The sequence below is a fragment of the Malus domestica genome, chromosome 17 (assembly GCF_042453785.1).
Source record: "Malus domestica chromosome 17, GDT2T_hap1".
Lineage (NCBI taxonomy): Eukaryota > Viridiplantae > Streptophyta > Magnoliopsida > Rosales > Rosaceae > Malus > Malus domestica.
In genome coordinates, this window is record NC_091677.1 from 17,360,648 (window position 1) to 17,373,159 (window position 12,512).

Sequence of the window (12,512 nt, forward strand, 5' to 3'; positions counted from 1 at the left end):
ACTCGTGTGTCTGCATAGATTGATTAGCATCTGATTTTATTATGCTACTATTGAGATATTATGATTTGGGATATTTCTAGATTTACTGTTGATTACTTATACGTAGTATGATTTTCTGGAAACTATACTGGTTTTACGAAGAGAGATTACAATGTTTTCAAAAATGTTTTATAAAACTTTATTTTTAGGCCCACTCACCCTTGTTTTTTTGCCCCTCCAGGTTTTAGTGGCTGAGCTATCGTGTCGATGAGGATTTCTGGCAAACTGTTGTAATGGAAATACTACCGATGGTGTAATTCCTCTATTACCCTTGATGTTCTTTACTTATGCTCTACATCACGTGTGATATGGGTTCAATCCCGCTCACCAGCTCATTCTTGTATTTAGGCACTTTTAGGTTTAAATTTATTCACATTTTCCACATCACTACACTTTATGGCTTCGTCACCTTTCAGGTGTCAGCTAGCTCAGCTCGATTCAAAGTCCTAGTAGACATTCTGGATCGAGGTATGTCAATAACTATACGAAGAACAATATTATTATATTATTGATTTTTAAGTAATTATTATATTATAAAAATATTATTTGATTTTGTTTAAATTTCATAATGGGATATTAAATGTATAAATGCAGGAGTTAATTTTCTTAAATGATTTTAGGACTTCAATCAAACTATTTAAACAAACAATGTTTCATTTTAACAATTAAGTCAACTAGAAACCGGAACTAAAATGATCCCTTTAGAAATAAGAGAAGGGTATAATAGGAAACAAAAAATCCATTCCGATTCTCCAAAAAACCAAGAATTTAAGTACCAGCTAAACATAGGAACTCCAATTCCTCCAAATTATGGAGACGAATTCTAAAATTCAAGTGAGTCCCGTCAACTTTTTGATTCTCAATGTTCGTTAGACATGGCGTATTCCAAATCAGAACTAATTCTGCATTTTGATTCGGATTACCTTTGTGCAAACGCGACATAGCAAATGAAGCAACCATTGACACCCAGTTTTGATATCAACGTCGAAATTAGTTAGTTTAGGTCTACTGAAGTATAATACATAGTCATTGGGTTTTCCAACTCTCATATCCAAACACAACCACATATTACGTAATTTACGGTCTCCAAAACAAGCCTAATCAACATCCAGAGTCATTTTAGATTGCCTTAGCCTGCAGTAGCCCCGCCCTGGCCGGCTTCTTCCATTCTCTTAAATTCTTAATCATTGCAATAACAGTTGCCTGCAAATCATTATATTTATGATATAGATCAGTGCAGATAAGTATTCTCTTCTTTATTATAAAGTTTCAAAAATAAAATCGCAAACATAATAAAACATCAAATTTACCGCTTATTGTCAATGAGACTCGTGCCCCATCATTCATCATTGTCTTCATCGTCATCTTCCTCTACTTCATCATCCTCATCGTCTTCATCGTCTTCTCGCCAGATACCATAGACTGACAAATGAAATGCATGATAATTAAGAACCCCAAATATTCACTAATTTGAAAGTTCTCTGAATTTTAAGTGCTTCAGACAGCTGATACTTACTTGGATATTCGACTCCTTCTCTGATGTCATGCATTTTTGACAAAAGGCCATCAGAATTGACCATACCAAACAACATCAAATCCTTTTTGCCACTCGCCTTAACAACTATTGCTCGGTAAATCTTCTTTTCGTAAGTTGCGGGGTCAGCGGCCTCAAAAGTTAGATAAGTCATACTAACAAAAAAACACAAGGTAGAGAATTCGTATGCCTCAACCACTCTCACAAAATGCGCTTGGAGCCCCTAAAAAAGAAAGCCATGCAGAATATTATATTAAAACAAGTGCACTATTAAAGATTACTCGTAAAACAGAACATGCTAACGTAAGAAATAGAGCAGCAGCTATTACAAATTCAGATCAGAACCTTTATTTTCCTGATTTCCTCCAGGGCGTAACGTGCATGTTTTTTAGTATTGGGGTAAGGCAGATACATAGGAGAGAAATGACCATATCCAGTCTGTTTAAATAAAGGCAAGCGGAACAAAGTTAGCAACATATAAACCTTACTTTATGGTCCTATATGCAAATGCAAATGTGTAGTACACTATGTATTAGCACAGATGGTGCATGCCATTATTTAATGTTCTTATATGCAAATGCACAGTAAAGTAAGCTGCAACCAAGCAGCGCGTGCACACATATTCACATATACCATTTTGTTGTTAGCCTCCCAGCGCCACGTACGAGGTATGTAGGTTCCTGGAAGACATCAATTCATACCCATATCATAAATCCAAAAAAGAAATGAATTTCAAAAGTACTAAATCTTGATAATATGTTTCGCCATCAATCATACCCAAATAAATAAATAATCGGAAGTCGAAGATTAACAATATGTTTGCATACCCGAATCATAAACCATAAAAAAAAAGGGTGCGATATCCACACAACCCTTTTTACTTCTCCCACACCTTTTTGGTTTTCAGCCGTTGGATCAGATGAATCGAAGAAGATCAATGGATAAAAATTAACAAGGGGTGTGTGAGAAGTAAAAAGGGATGTGTGGATAGCACACCCCAAAAAAAAGTACCAACCATCAATATTGGAGTACAGCAGCTAAACAAGTTTTAGGCTTAAATGAAGAACGGCGACGAGATGTGAGATCAAAGCAACAAAATTTATATAATACCCTAAGAAATCATATGAAAGCATCTAGTATACAGGGTGTTCGGAGGACAGGAGGGCAATGGGGCGGATCGGGTTTTGATGACACACATCCCCATACCCAAAACCGTTTATTTTCTCCGAACACAAAACCGTAGAATCCCTTAATGGGTTTTCACGTAACCCAACCCATCAGATAACAGATTTTTCATTGGGTAACAGTTTTCCCCATTATGGTATTTTTATATTTATTAGATACTAATTAGATAGTGGATTTTAAATAAAAATGAGATTAAATAGACTACTAATACTAATAAAATTGATATATATGCATATAACAAATATTTTTAAATATTTATTACCATGAAAATAATTATACTACTGATAATTGATAAGCATATTATTTATACTAGTAATGATATAATGCATATAATTACCAGCATGAACTTCCAAATTTTTTAGTACATGATTATTTATAACCAGTTCTCCATATAATAAATGTTTTTATTCTTTCATTAAAAAATGAAAACGGTTTCGTTTTGGGTAAGGGTTCTAGGTGGATAACACAGTAACCATAACTGAACCTGAAACTAAATAATTTACCCATCGCCTATAGAGGATGGATATGGTTACGGCGATATGACACGACAATACAGAAAATCTCTAAAAATTAAGATACAATACGCTATGGATACAGCAAATAAAAATGTATATAGCAACAAAAATATAATTTTACAACATAATTCATCATTCAAATTCAAGTACATTTAAGTTGTGTGTTAGAGAAAAAAAGTTCGAAATCTAATCATCTTTATACTGTATAAGAAGTGTGAGAGTCGTATTCATGGTTTTAAACTTTTAATTAGAGGGAAACTCTTTGTATTCAGCAACTTTCAATTATAGATGTCTCTTATTAATTTTCTCCTCCTCATTACCTTTTTTGAAAGTGTAAATGTATCCTAAATGTAGGATACGTGTATCCATCATGTCAAATTCGTGTCCATCAACCAGGGTACGTGTTGGATGAGTATCGGGCAAGTATAATATCCGATCAAGTATCAAATACAGGATAAGGGATCAAATACGGGATAAGGGACCAAACAGAAGTATCCGTGCATCATAGCCCATCGCGTGTGTATATGACAATGTGTGTACAACATTATTTACCCTAGTGTTTGTAGTTACTGACCTGGATATGTTACATCACGCCCCAGTTGTTCCAATTCAGAACTAACATACTGTCCAGCTTTCTTGAGTAAGATGGTAAGTTCCTTTGCGCATCCAGCATCAGCAGTTGTAAAGAATGTGTATGCTGTTCCTCCTGCTGCAGCACTTCCAAAACGGTCAATGTGGTAAACATAATCATCAAGGGATCCTGGAAAGTCGTAATTGATAACATATTTCACATCCTTCAGATCTGCAAATTAAGCATAAAACAGATGATTAGAAACAAGGCTTCTGGCCATTTCACAGGATAAACGCATTCAACAAAAATTTGCCAGGTTGACACACCTCAACCCACAAACCCTAGGTTACTAACAGGACATGATTTTGGAAAGGGGGATGTCGACTAGTAAATCAAATAAAGCCTTCAAATGTGATGAGATTGAAGAACGTAAATTTCTTTCTAAATAAAATTATAATAGTAATAATAGATGCAACTGTTGATGATGCACAACCAAAAAAGAGTTCATTTCAAGTCTTTCACAAACCAAGAGAAATTCTATTAATACCTAGAACACGAGCAGCTACATCTGTTGCAATCATTATAGGGATCTTGCCAGCTTGAAACTTAGAGGTAATACCGATCCTTTCAGCTTGACTTTTGTTTTCATGAAACGAGGCTGCGGGCAGGCCGGCCGTGCAAAGCTGCAGGGCGATCTGATCGTGTGATTCACGTCCTTTCTTTGTATCCATGAATATCACTACTCTGCTGCCATCCGATATACCATATAGCAGCGCGACCAACCTGAAAATTTGAAATAAATCAGAGATATATATAACCTCAAACAAACTGCACGGAGTCAACCATTAGAATGTCCCCTACTTGTTATATTTCTGATCTTCAGTAAGGACGTAAACAATTTGGTCAACCGGAGGTGTCACTTTCAGATCTGGACAAACTATTTGAACCTGTTGAACATCCAAAGATTAATATCAAACATGTATTGGGTATTGCACATGAGAAAATACGCCAAGAGTACTATTGCAATCACAAGATAGAATTAAAAGGACATTATGTGACTACCAATTTCATCCACTAACAATAATTAAAAACGAATATGTGATGGAAAAAAAATTGTAAGATACATTACTTTGCAAGAGTTGTGAAGGAATAGCTTTGCCCGTTTATCAACCTCTTCTGACCAGCCAGTACTCCAGAATGATTTTTGACAGTCTGAGCGAATCTGTATTCAACAAACCCACAGATAGCAAATGACAATTTCAACTGAACATAAACTTTGATATATAAACACGCACGCACACTCACACACGTGTGTAAGGGAATTTAAACATGCTACAGAGTTCATATGACCCCTTTAATGGAATCCAATAATGTTTTCCAGCTTTTCAAGAGATTGACATTGAAAACATAGCACTGCAGGTATGAAGAACCAATTAAGGGTAACATGTCAAACCTCAGATAATATATTTCGTATTTGAGACTCATGCGTGTCTGATAGCATCCAATCAGCACCATCCAACACAAGGTATGTGACACTTTTCAAGTTCGTACTTTTGCTCTTTAACAAAACAAGCAAGCTACTAAGTGTGTCGATTAAAATCCCACCTCCTGAGCCAAAATATTAAATGCAATCAATAAGAAGAATAACTGTGTACTCAAACAAGAAATCCCCTTAAAATCACCACCTACACAAAATTGCATGTTACCATAACCAAAGCCTATAACAGAAAAACAAGTAGCAAACGTCCGACACATGAAAATTCAGTCACAGTAGCAAAACAATAGCAATAGATAGTAAAATGTAGTTCTCCGCCACCGCCACCGCTACCGCCTACCACAAGTCTGACCAGAATTTTCATGCTTTAGCAGGTGCAAGCCCGATAAGACTTTAATGTTGTAAGCTGCAGCAAATTTAGCACCCTCCTGTTGGATTTGTTCAGCACGTTGAATTGTGGGAGTCAAAATCAATACTATTGGGCCATCTCCACCACGAGCTGAAGGAAAATTATAAAATGGAAAACTTTATTCCTGATTCATATATATATATACACCAAATATATGATTCAAAGAGCTTGGATTTGATTATCTTAAGGATAACTAACATACATAATACTCACATCGTTTTGGCTGGGAGTTTACATGGAGAATTGCAGGGATCAGATACGCTAGCATCTTCCCGGATCCTGGTTGAGCAATACCAATGAGGTCATGGTCCTCCAAATCCATTGGCCATACTTGAGCTTGAATTGGTGTAGGTCTAACAAATCCAGCTTTTGAAAATTCTTGTATAACATTTTCTGCGATGGTCACGAGAATTGAAGAATTCAATACATATATATATATATATATATATATATATATATATATATATATATATACACATTCAGATGGAAATGTATGTTTGTTATATTGTATGACAAGGTAATTTGTTTAATACAAGAAAAAAATAAACATAGGTACGCGGAAACCCAGTGTCATCGAAGGTCCTGATGGGGTTTGGAATATCATCCCAGCCTACAACACGGATTCCCCTCCGTAGCCGATACTCCTCGACGTCTTCGGGCGTATAAGAGGTGCCATCAGTAGTAATCTCCATCTTGTGGTGGTCCTGCGTATCAGGCGTGCCGCCTTGTGCAGCAATTTTCCTCCACTGCCTCCTGGACTGCTTGACCTCGGCGGCGGTGCCTTGAGCAGTAATTTTCCTCCGCTGCCTCCTGGACTCATTGACCCCGGCGGCGGTGCCTTGAGCAGCATCGGCATCATAATGCTGTGCTAAACGTGCCGAGCGACGACAGCCTCCCGTAGCACCACCACCAACAGCATCCAACCTACTGAAACAAACAACACAAACTTAAGAAGTTTTTCAATCACCTCTCGGCCGGGTAACTGCTAAGTACTAACAAAAGTTAGCAACTTTAAATTCGTACCCACAATTCCCCATGAGAGAGAGAGAGAGAGAGAGAGAGAGAGAGAGAGAGAGAGAGAGAGAGAGAGAGAGAGAGAGAGAGAGAGAGAGAGAGAGAGAGACAGAGAGAGAGAAAGAGAGGAGTTACCTTCTTTTTGTCCCACAACGGTAAGAATTGGGGTCATCGGAGCGCTTCGCCATATTCGAGATAGCAAGTTAGGGTTACAGATTTTGGTACCAGTTACGATCCCGTTGGAAATTTTAACCAGGTAAGATTATTTTGTTGCTTTTATTTAGGTTTCTGATCGCGGCTGATCTAGTTCGATTTGGATCAAGCCCATCATTATATAGGCTTATTCCTACTTTTTGAAGGTCAGATATCATGTGGACTGGGGCCATGACCAACCCCGTAATTTTTATTTTATTTATTTATTTATTTGATTGAGTTTTTGCTAACGTATTAATTTTGATTTGATTTCTATTTTTATTAAATCACAAATAACTAACAGGATAGACGACGTACTTGTTTGAAGGAGACAACGTGGCTTTAATTTTTGGGTTTTTTTTATTTTTTTAAATGGTTGTAAATTTACATATTAAATTGGATGTGTGATTGTAATTTGGTAAGTAAATTATGAGTTTAAAGAGATATTGATAATTTAATAAAAAAATAATATAGGTACAGAGAGTAAGTTACGTGCAGAGTGAAATTATATTGATGACTGATTCCATAGTATGTAAATCCGAATCATACATGAAATGATGAAAATGATGAATTCTATATAATTAGGAGTATTGTTCAATAAGATTTTGTGTTTTAAAACGATTTGAAAACTTAGACGATCATAATCTTCAAAGGCCGTGGAGAATATGTCAGACGTTTTATATCTGGATAAGTAAAGAAGTTGAATGTTATCTCATACGTACAACTATAGAATAAATATATTATTTAATCAATTTTTCAATTTGATCCAAATTAATATGTTTTCTTCAGTAACTACTAACATTTGTTTACACACTTTGTGTGTGTAAGAACACTTTTATTAAATAATAATAATAATAATAATAATAAAAGGGGGAAGGAAAGTGGGAGAGAAAACATGGGTAGGAGTGCGAGGTTTTTGTTTTGTTTTTTTTTTTTAATATTAAAAATATCTTAACATCACCTGTAGATGAGAATTCAATAAAAAACAATAAAATTTAAATATGTGAAATTACATTATTACTCATCATTTTGTTTTGTGATAAAAGATTAAATAGTCATTTTACTAGCTTTTGGTAGTTTAGATTATTAACGAGAAGTCGCAAAACAATTCATTAATATATATATATATATATATATATATATATATATATATATATATGAAATAATAAAACTCTTGCACGTACGACTTGAGAATTAGAAGCAAACGTACGGTTCGATTCGAGCCAAGTAACATATAATATATATCCAGCTACAGATATTCTGATTGTAAAGTTAATTTTTGAACCAAAAGAAATATATAGTGATCAAAGGTCGATAGGTGGTGGCATAGTCTTCAAGGGCAGGATCATCGGATAATACACTGCGTCAATTAACTCCTTCTCTAAATAGCCATAGCCTTCGTCCCCCCATTCTCTTCCCCAGTTGCTCATCACGATATAATACTCCTTGCCCTCAACGTCACAGCCCCAACCAACCAATACCATGGCATGTAGCTCAATCTTCCTTCTACGTCGATTATCTTCTCTGGTATAAATGGTGTCCTGTAAAACAAAAAAACACATGTCTAACTAATCAATCAATTTAAATTATTGCAGCCATAAAATATTTATCTAAAAAGTTTAAACTTTAAACTGAAGTTACGAAAATAAACTTACAGCTTTGTATTCGTGGACTGCATCTGAAAAATAAGCCTCACATAGCAACGGGAATTGCTTTAACATGTGTTTTATGGATACTTCATCAGCACCCTCAAGTTCCCTGTAATCATGAACCATGAACTTGTGCAATTTATCCTTCACAAAAAAAAAAAATTAAAATATTAATTTAATTTGTTGTAGTTAGAACAAAAATATAATTATAACAAAAATAAAGAGATTTAAATAGAAACTCACCAACGATCTTACTGGTGCTGGTTGGCCAAATGGCCAGTCCTCCTCAAGAGGAAGTCCGAACCTGCATGCATAGCGAAGCGCGTCCACTACGCTAATGTCGCAATCCGGATGCATCTTCCCCACGAGCACATCTTCCCTATCTTTTTTAATAACATCCATCCGGGCCTTTACAGCACGCTCATCAAAAACACCCCTCGCTATACTCTCTAACGAGAGTATAGCTGGTGCAGATCCTCCAATACGCATAAAGTAGTGCGCTGATACGCAACTACAAACACTGGTAGAGACACATACCGCTGAAAATAAACATAATTGCAACAATTAAACAGAGAGAAACCCAGACCTAAAACAAATACTCAATTTTTTACGCCTACTTTTGAACTTCTCATCCGAAAATTCTTCTACACAAGTATATTCCAATACAATAAAAAATATAATTAATTAGAACCCTGTGCAATTTCACTTCAAAGGGGACTCTATCATGGCCATGGCTGTCATGCAAAAAGAGGAGGAAGACACCTCTCCTATGGGGCCTATAATCAATGACATTTGTGCTTTTTTACAAGAATTTTCTACTCCAAAATTCAACCATATAGAAAGAAAAAAATGCACAAGAAAAAAAAACGAAAAAAAAAAAAAAAACTTACGTCTTGTATGCTTCTGAACAGGAGGAAGAATCCCTTCTTTTCTCCAGTCTATGATTTTTGCTTTTCCGTTCCTTCTCCACACTGCATCCATACAGTCTTGCCACTCTTTTGTTAGTTGAAAACGTTCCATTTTCTCCAAATACATTTTCCTGCATAAAAGAAATTAAAAATATTAATGGGTAAATGAATTTTAATCCTTGTATTAGATTAATTTTTCATTAAAACCTGGTGTAGGATTAGATATCTCATCTTAGTCGTCCATGTCATCATGATTATTATAACTCATATTTTGTTATTTTTAAACTCTTTAATGGCTCTTTTTGTTCCCATTGTGCCCCTGTAATTAATTATTCTACCTTGTTGGTATGTTCGAAATTATTAGGAACTAATTTTGACTTTGATTAATTTACGCTTGATTTCTTCCATGATTATGGTGCCTGAAAAGATTTTTCATATCATCATGCCTAAATTACAAGATGAAAAAAAGTTAAGGTATCACATGTATAATACACCAAAGAAGTGTCTGTATCTAAATATTAGTACCTAGCTAAACACACATAATCATAGTATATAGTTGAACGCACCTAAATCATAGTATCTAGTTGAACACACCTAAATCATACTACCTAGTTGAACGCACCTAAATCATAGCACCTAACCGAATGCGTCTACATTATAGTACATAATCGAATGCATCTACATTATAGTGCCTAATCAAATGTGTCTAACTTATCGTACCTAATCGAGTATAGATGCAATAGATCAAACCCAACTAAAAAATCAGCAATTCATAAGCTGACAAAATGATCAAAACCCGATAATAAAATCAACCAACACAAAATAACAACAAAAACTAATAAAATAAGAAATATCACAAGCACAATGCCACAGAAAAAATTACTGAACCCATCCTCTTCGTTGCAAATCGTTGGAATCCACATACATACACAAGCCATATACCATTAAAAACCAACAGAAAGAAAATAGAGAGAGACCTACTACAAATGATGAGAAAGAGGAGAAATCGTAATTAGAAGATGTGTGTGAAGAAATCAGTCAATACATGGGTGGTTTACCAAATCCCGTTTTCAATTGCAAAAGCCTAATCTTTTTTTCTAAGAAGCCTAATCTCTAATTCCTTTGATGTTGCATCTTTAAATGCCGGATGCTCATTTTGAATTAAAATTAATTCAGTAGAAGAGCTAGTTACCTCATTTGTATTTCGGTTTTCTTGGGCTGAGCTTTCGTTTTTCTGGGCGGCATTTTCCCTCTCTCTCTCTCCCTCTTCACTGAGAGCGCTGGTTTTAGAAAATGGGAGCTCTGGCAATAGAGTGAGAGCTGGCTTTAGAAAATGGGGAGCTCTGTCAAAAGAGAGTGGAGAGCGCTGGTTTTAGAAAATGGGAGTTCTGGCAAAAGAGTGAGAGCTGGCTTTAGAAAATGGGGAGCTCTGTCAACAGAGAGTGGGTTTAGGGTTTTATCGTTCAGACCACCTACCCTTTTGTTTCCTTTTCATATTAAAAAAATTTGAAAAAGGAAAACAAAACCATTAATGTGGGTCCTCGTCCGTACATCAACATGAACCAATGAGGGCAGAGGCACATCCACGAAGAACAGGTCTACCTATTTGCTCGTGTGAGATTGAGATATCGATCGTCCAATTTTTTTTGGTGCAAAACATGAAGAAGCATTACAAATTTACAATCTCTTGGATGAAGAAGTAAAAGATTAGGAATTAAATTGCGAGATTAATTTCTCAAACTAGACATTATCGTGATTGACATGAAGCAATTAAAATTTGCCCAATGACACTATTGCAAGCATGAAAAAAATACAAGACCGAGTTTCATTCTGTAATCGCATAATTCTCATACCAATATTAAAAAATATTATGCCACAAATGTTAGATGACGGAGAGTCTATAAAAAAGTCCTATTTTTGAAGGAGTTTCCTTGACAATTCTCATCGCGAAAGCAATCCTCATACTTTACATCCACCAATGGTAAATAACTAACTCATAGGCGGTAATATTAATATGTTTCATGGAAATTATTACTTGATCAATGAATTGGTTACAGAAACAAAAGAATTAACGTACATCCATGGAGTAATTCTTGTAAACATTATCCGGTCATAACTGATAATTCGCTATCGCTTCTTGTTGAAATAAATGAAGAGTAAGGCTACATACTCCATGATTTTACACAAGAGTAATACAAGATAGATCAAATTTATAAACTATATAATACGTTATCAATAGAAATAAGTACTTTAATCAAATAATAAACCAAGTATAACACCCACGATATATACAACAACAACAACAACAAAGCCTTTTCCCACTAGGTGGGGTCGGCTATATGAATCCTAGAACGCCATTGCGCTCGGTTTTGTGTCATGTCCTCCGTTAGATCCAAGTACTCTAAGTCTTTTCTTAGAGTCTCTTCCAAAGTTTTCCTAGGTCTTCCTCTACCCCTTTGGCCCTGAACCTCTGTCCCGTAGTCACATCTTCGAACCGGAGCGTCAGTCGGCCTTCTTTGCACATGTCCAAATCATCGGAGCCGATTTTCTCTCATCTTTCCTACAATTTCGGCTACTCCTACTTTACCTCGGATATCCTCATTCCCAATCTTATCCTTTCTCGTGTGCCCACACATCCCACGAAGCATCCTCATCTCCGCTACACCCATTTTGTGTACGTGTTGATGCTTCACCGCCCAACATTCTGTGCCATACAACATCGCTGGCCTTATTGCCGTCCTATAAAATTTTCCCTTGAGCTTCAGTGGCCTACGACGGTCACACAACACGCCGGATGCACTCTTACACTTCATCCATCCAGCTCGTATTCTATGGTTGAGATCTCCATCTAATTCTCCGTTCTCTTGCAAGATAGATCCTAGGTAGCGAAAACGGTCGCTTTTTGTGATCTTCGCTAGATTGCTCCAGTCATTAGTGTGGATAAGTATATAAATGGATAGAGATAGGAAAGCAAACACAAGATGTACGTGGTTCACCCAGA

General features: G+C 35.9%; 2 protein-coding genes across 3 annotated transcripts; both read right to left on the reverse strand.

Moving 5' to 3' along the window:
* Positions 1–1,009: 1,009 nt before the first annotated feature.
* LOC103414398 (DEAD-box ATP-dependent RNA helicase 20-like) lies at positions 1,010–7,070 on the reverse strand. 2 transcript variants are annotated; one of them, XM_029097012.2, is made up of 14 exons: positions 6,898–7,070; positions 6,305–6,672; positions 5,962–6,141; positions 5,680–5,838; positions 5,298–5,452; positions 4,974–5,066; positions 4,706–4,791; positions 4,392–4,627; positions 3,848–4,075; positions 2,207–2,253; positions 1,919–2,011; positions 1,556–1,796; positions 1,350–1,461; positions 1,010–1,242 (listed from the first exon to the last, which is right to left on the reverse strand). In XM_029097012.2, the coding sequence occupies exons 1-13, from the start codon at positions 6,948–6,950 to the stop codon at positions 1,379–1,381; spliced, it is 2,022 nt and encodes a 673-aa protein (XP_028952845.2). In that variant the 5' UTR covers positions 6,951–7,070; the 3' UTR covers positions 1,010–1,242; positions 1,350–1,378. The 2 variants fall into 2 exon arrangements, with proteins under 2 accessions (XP_028952845.2, XP_008351011.3); XM_008352789.4 differs by having other exon boundaries at positions 6,305–6,675.
* Positions 7,071–8,258: 1,188 nt separating this feature from the next.
* LOC114822454 (uncharacterized) lies at positions 8,259–10,756 on the reverse strand. The gene is made up of 5 exons (XM_029096809.1): positions 10,704–10,756; positions 9,494–9,642; positions 8,847–9,142; positions 8,610–8,747; positions 8,259–8,495 (listed from the first exon to the last, which is right to left on the reverse strand). The coding sequence occupies exons 1-5, from the start codon at positions 10,754–10,756 to the stop codon at positions 8,259–8,261; spliced, it is 873 nt and encodes a 290-aa protein (XP_028952642.1).
* Positions 10,757–12,512: the final 1,756 nt, after the last annotated feature.

Excerpts from the sequence above, each read along its gene's own strand:
- LOC103414398 (XM_008352789.4), bottom strand. The coding sequence starts at position 6,950 with ATGGCGAAGCGCTCCGATGACCCCAATTCTTACCGTTGTGGGACAAAA. Across the intron at positions 6,676-6,897 it reads CGTTGTGGGACAAAAAGAAG|TAGGTTGGATGCTGTTGGTG; the intron begins GTAACTCCTCTC and ends TGTTTGTTTCAG. Across the intron at positions 5,453-5,679 it reads AAATTCTGGTCAGACTTGTG|GAGGTGGGATTTTAATCGAC; the intron begins GTAGGCGGTAGC and ends ATTTTGGCTCAG.
- LOC114822454 (XM_029096809.1), bottom strand. The coding sequence starts at position 10,756 with ATGCCGCCCAGAAAAACGAAAGCTCAGCCCAAGAAAACCGAAATACAA. Across the intron at positions 9,143-9,493 it reads TGTTCAGAAGCATACAAGAC|CGGTATGTGTCTCTACCAGT; the intron begins GTAAGTTTTTTT and ends GTTTATTTTCAG. Across the intron at positions 8,748-8,846 it reads CAGCACCAGTAAGATCGTTG|GATAAATTGCACAAGTTCAT; the intron begins GTGAGTTTCTAT and ends TTTTTTGTGAAG.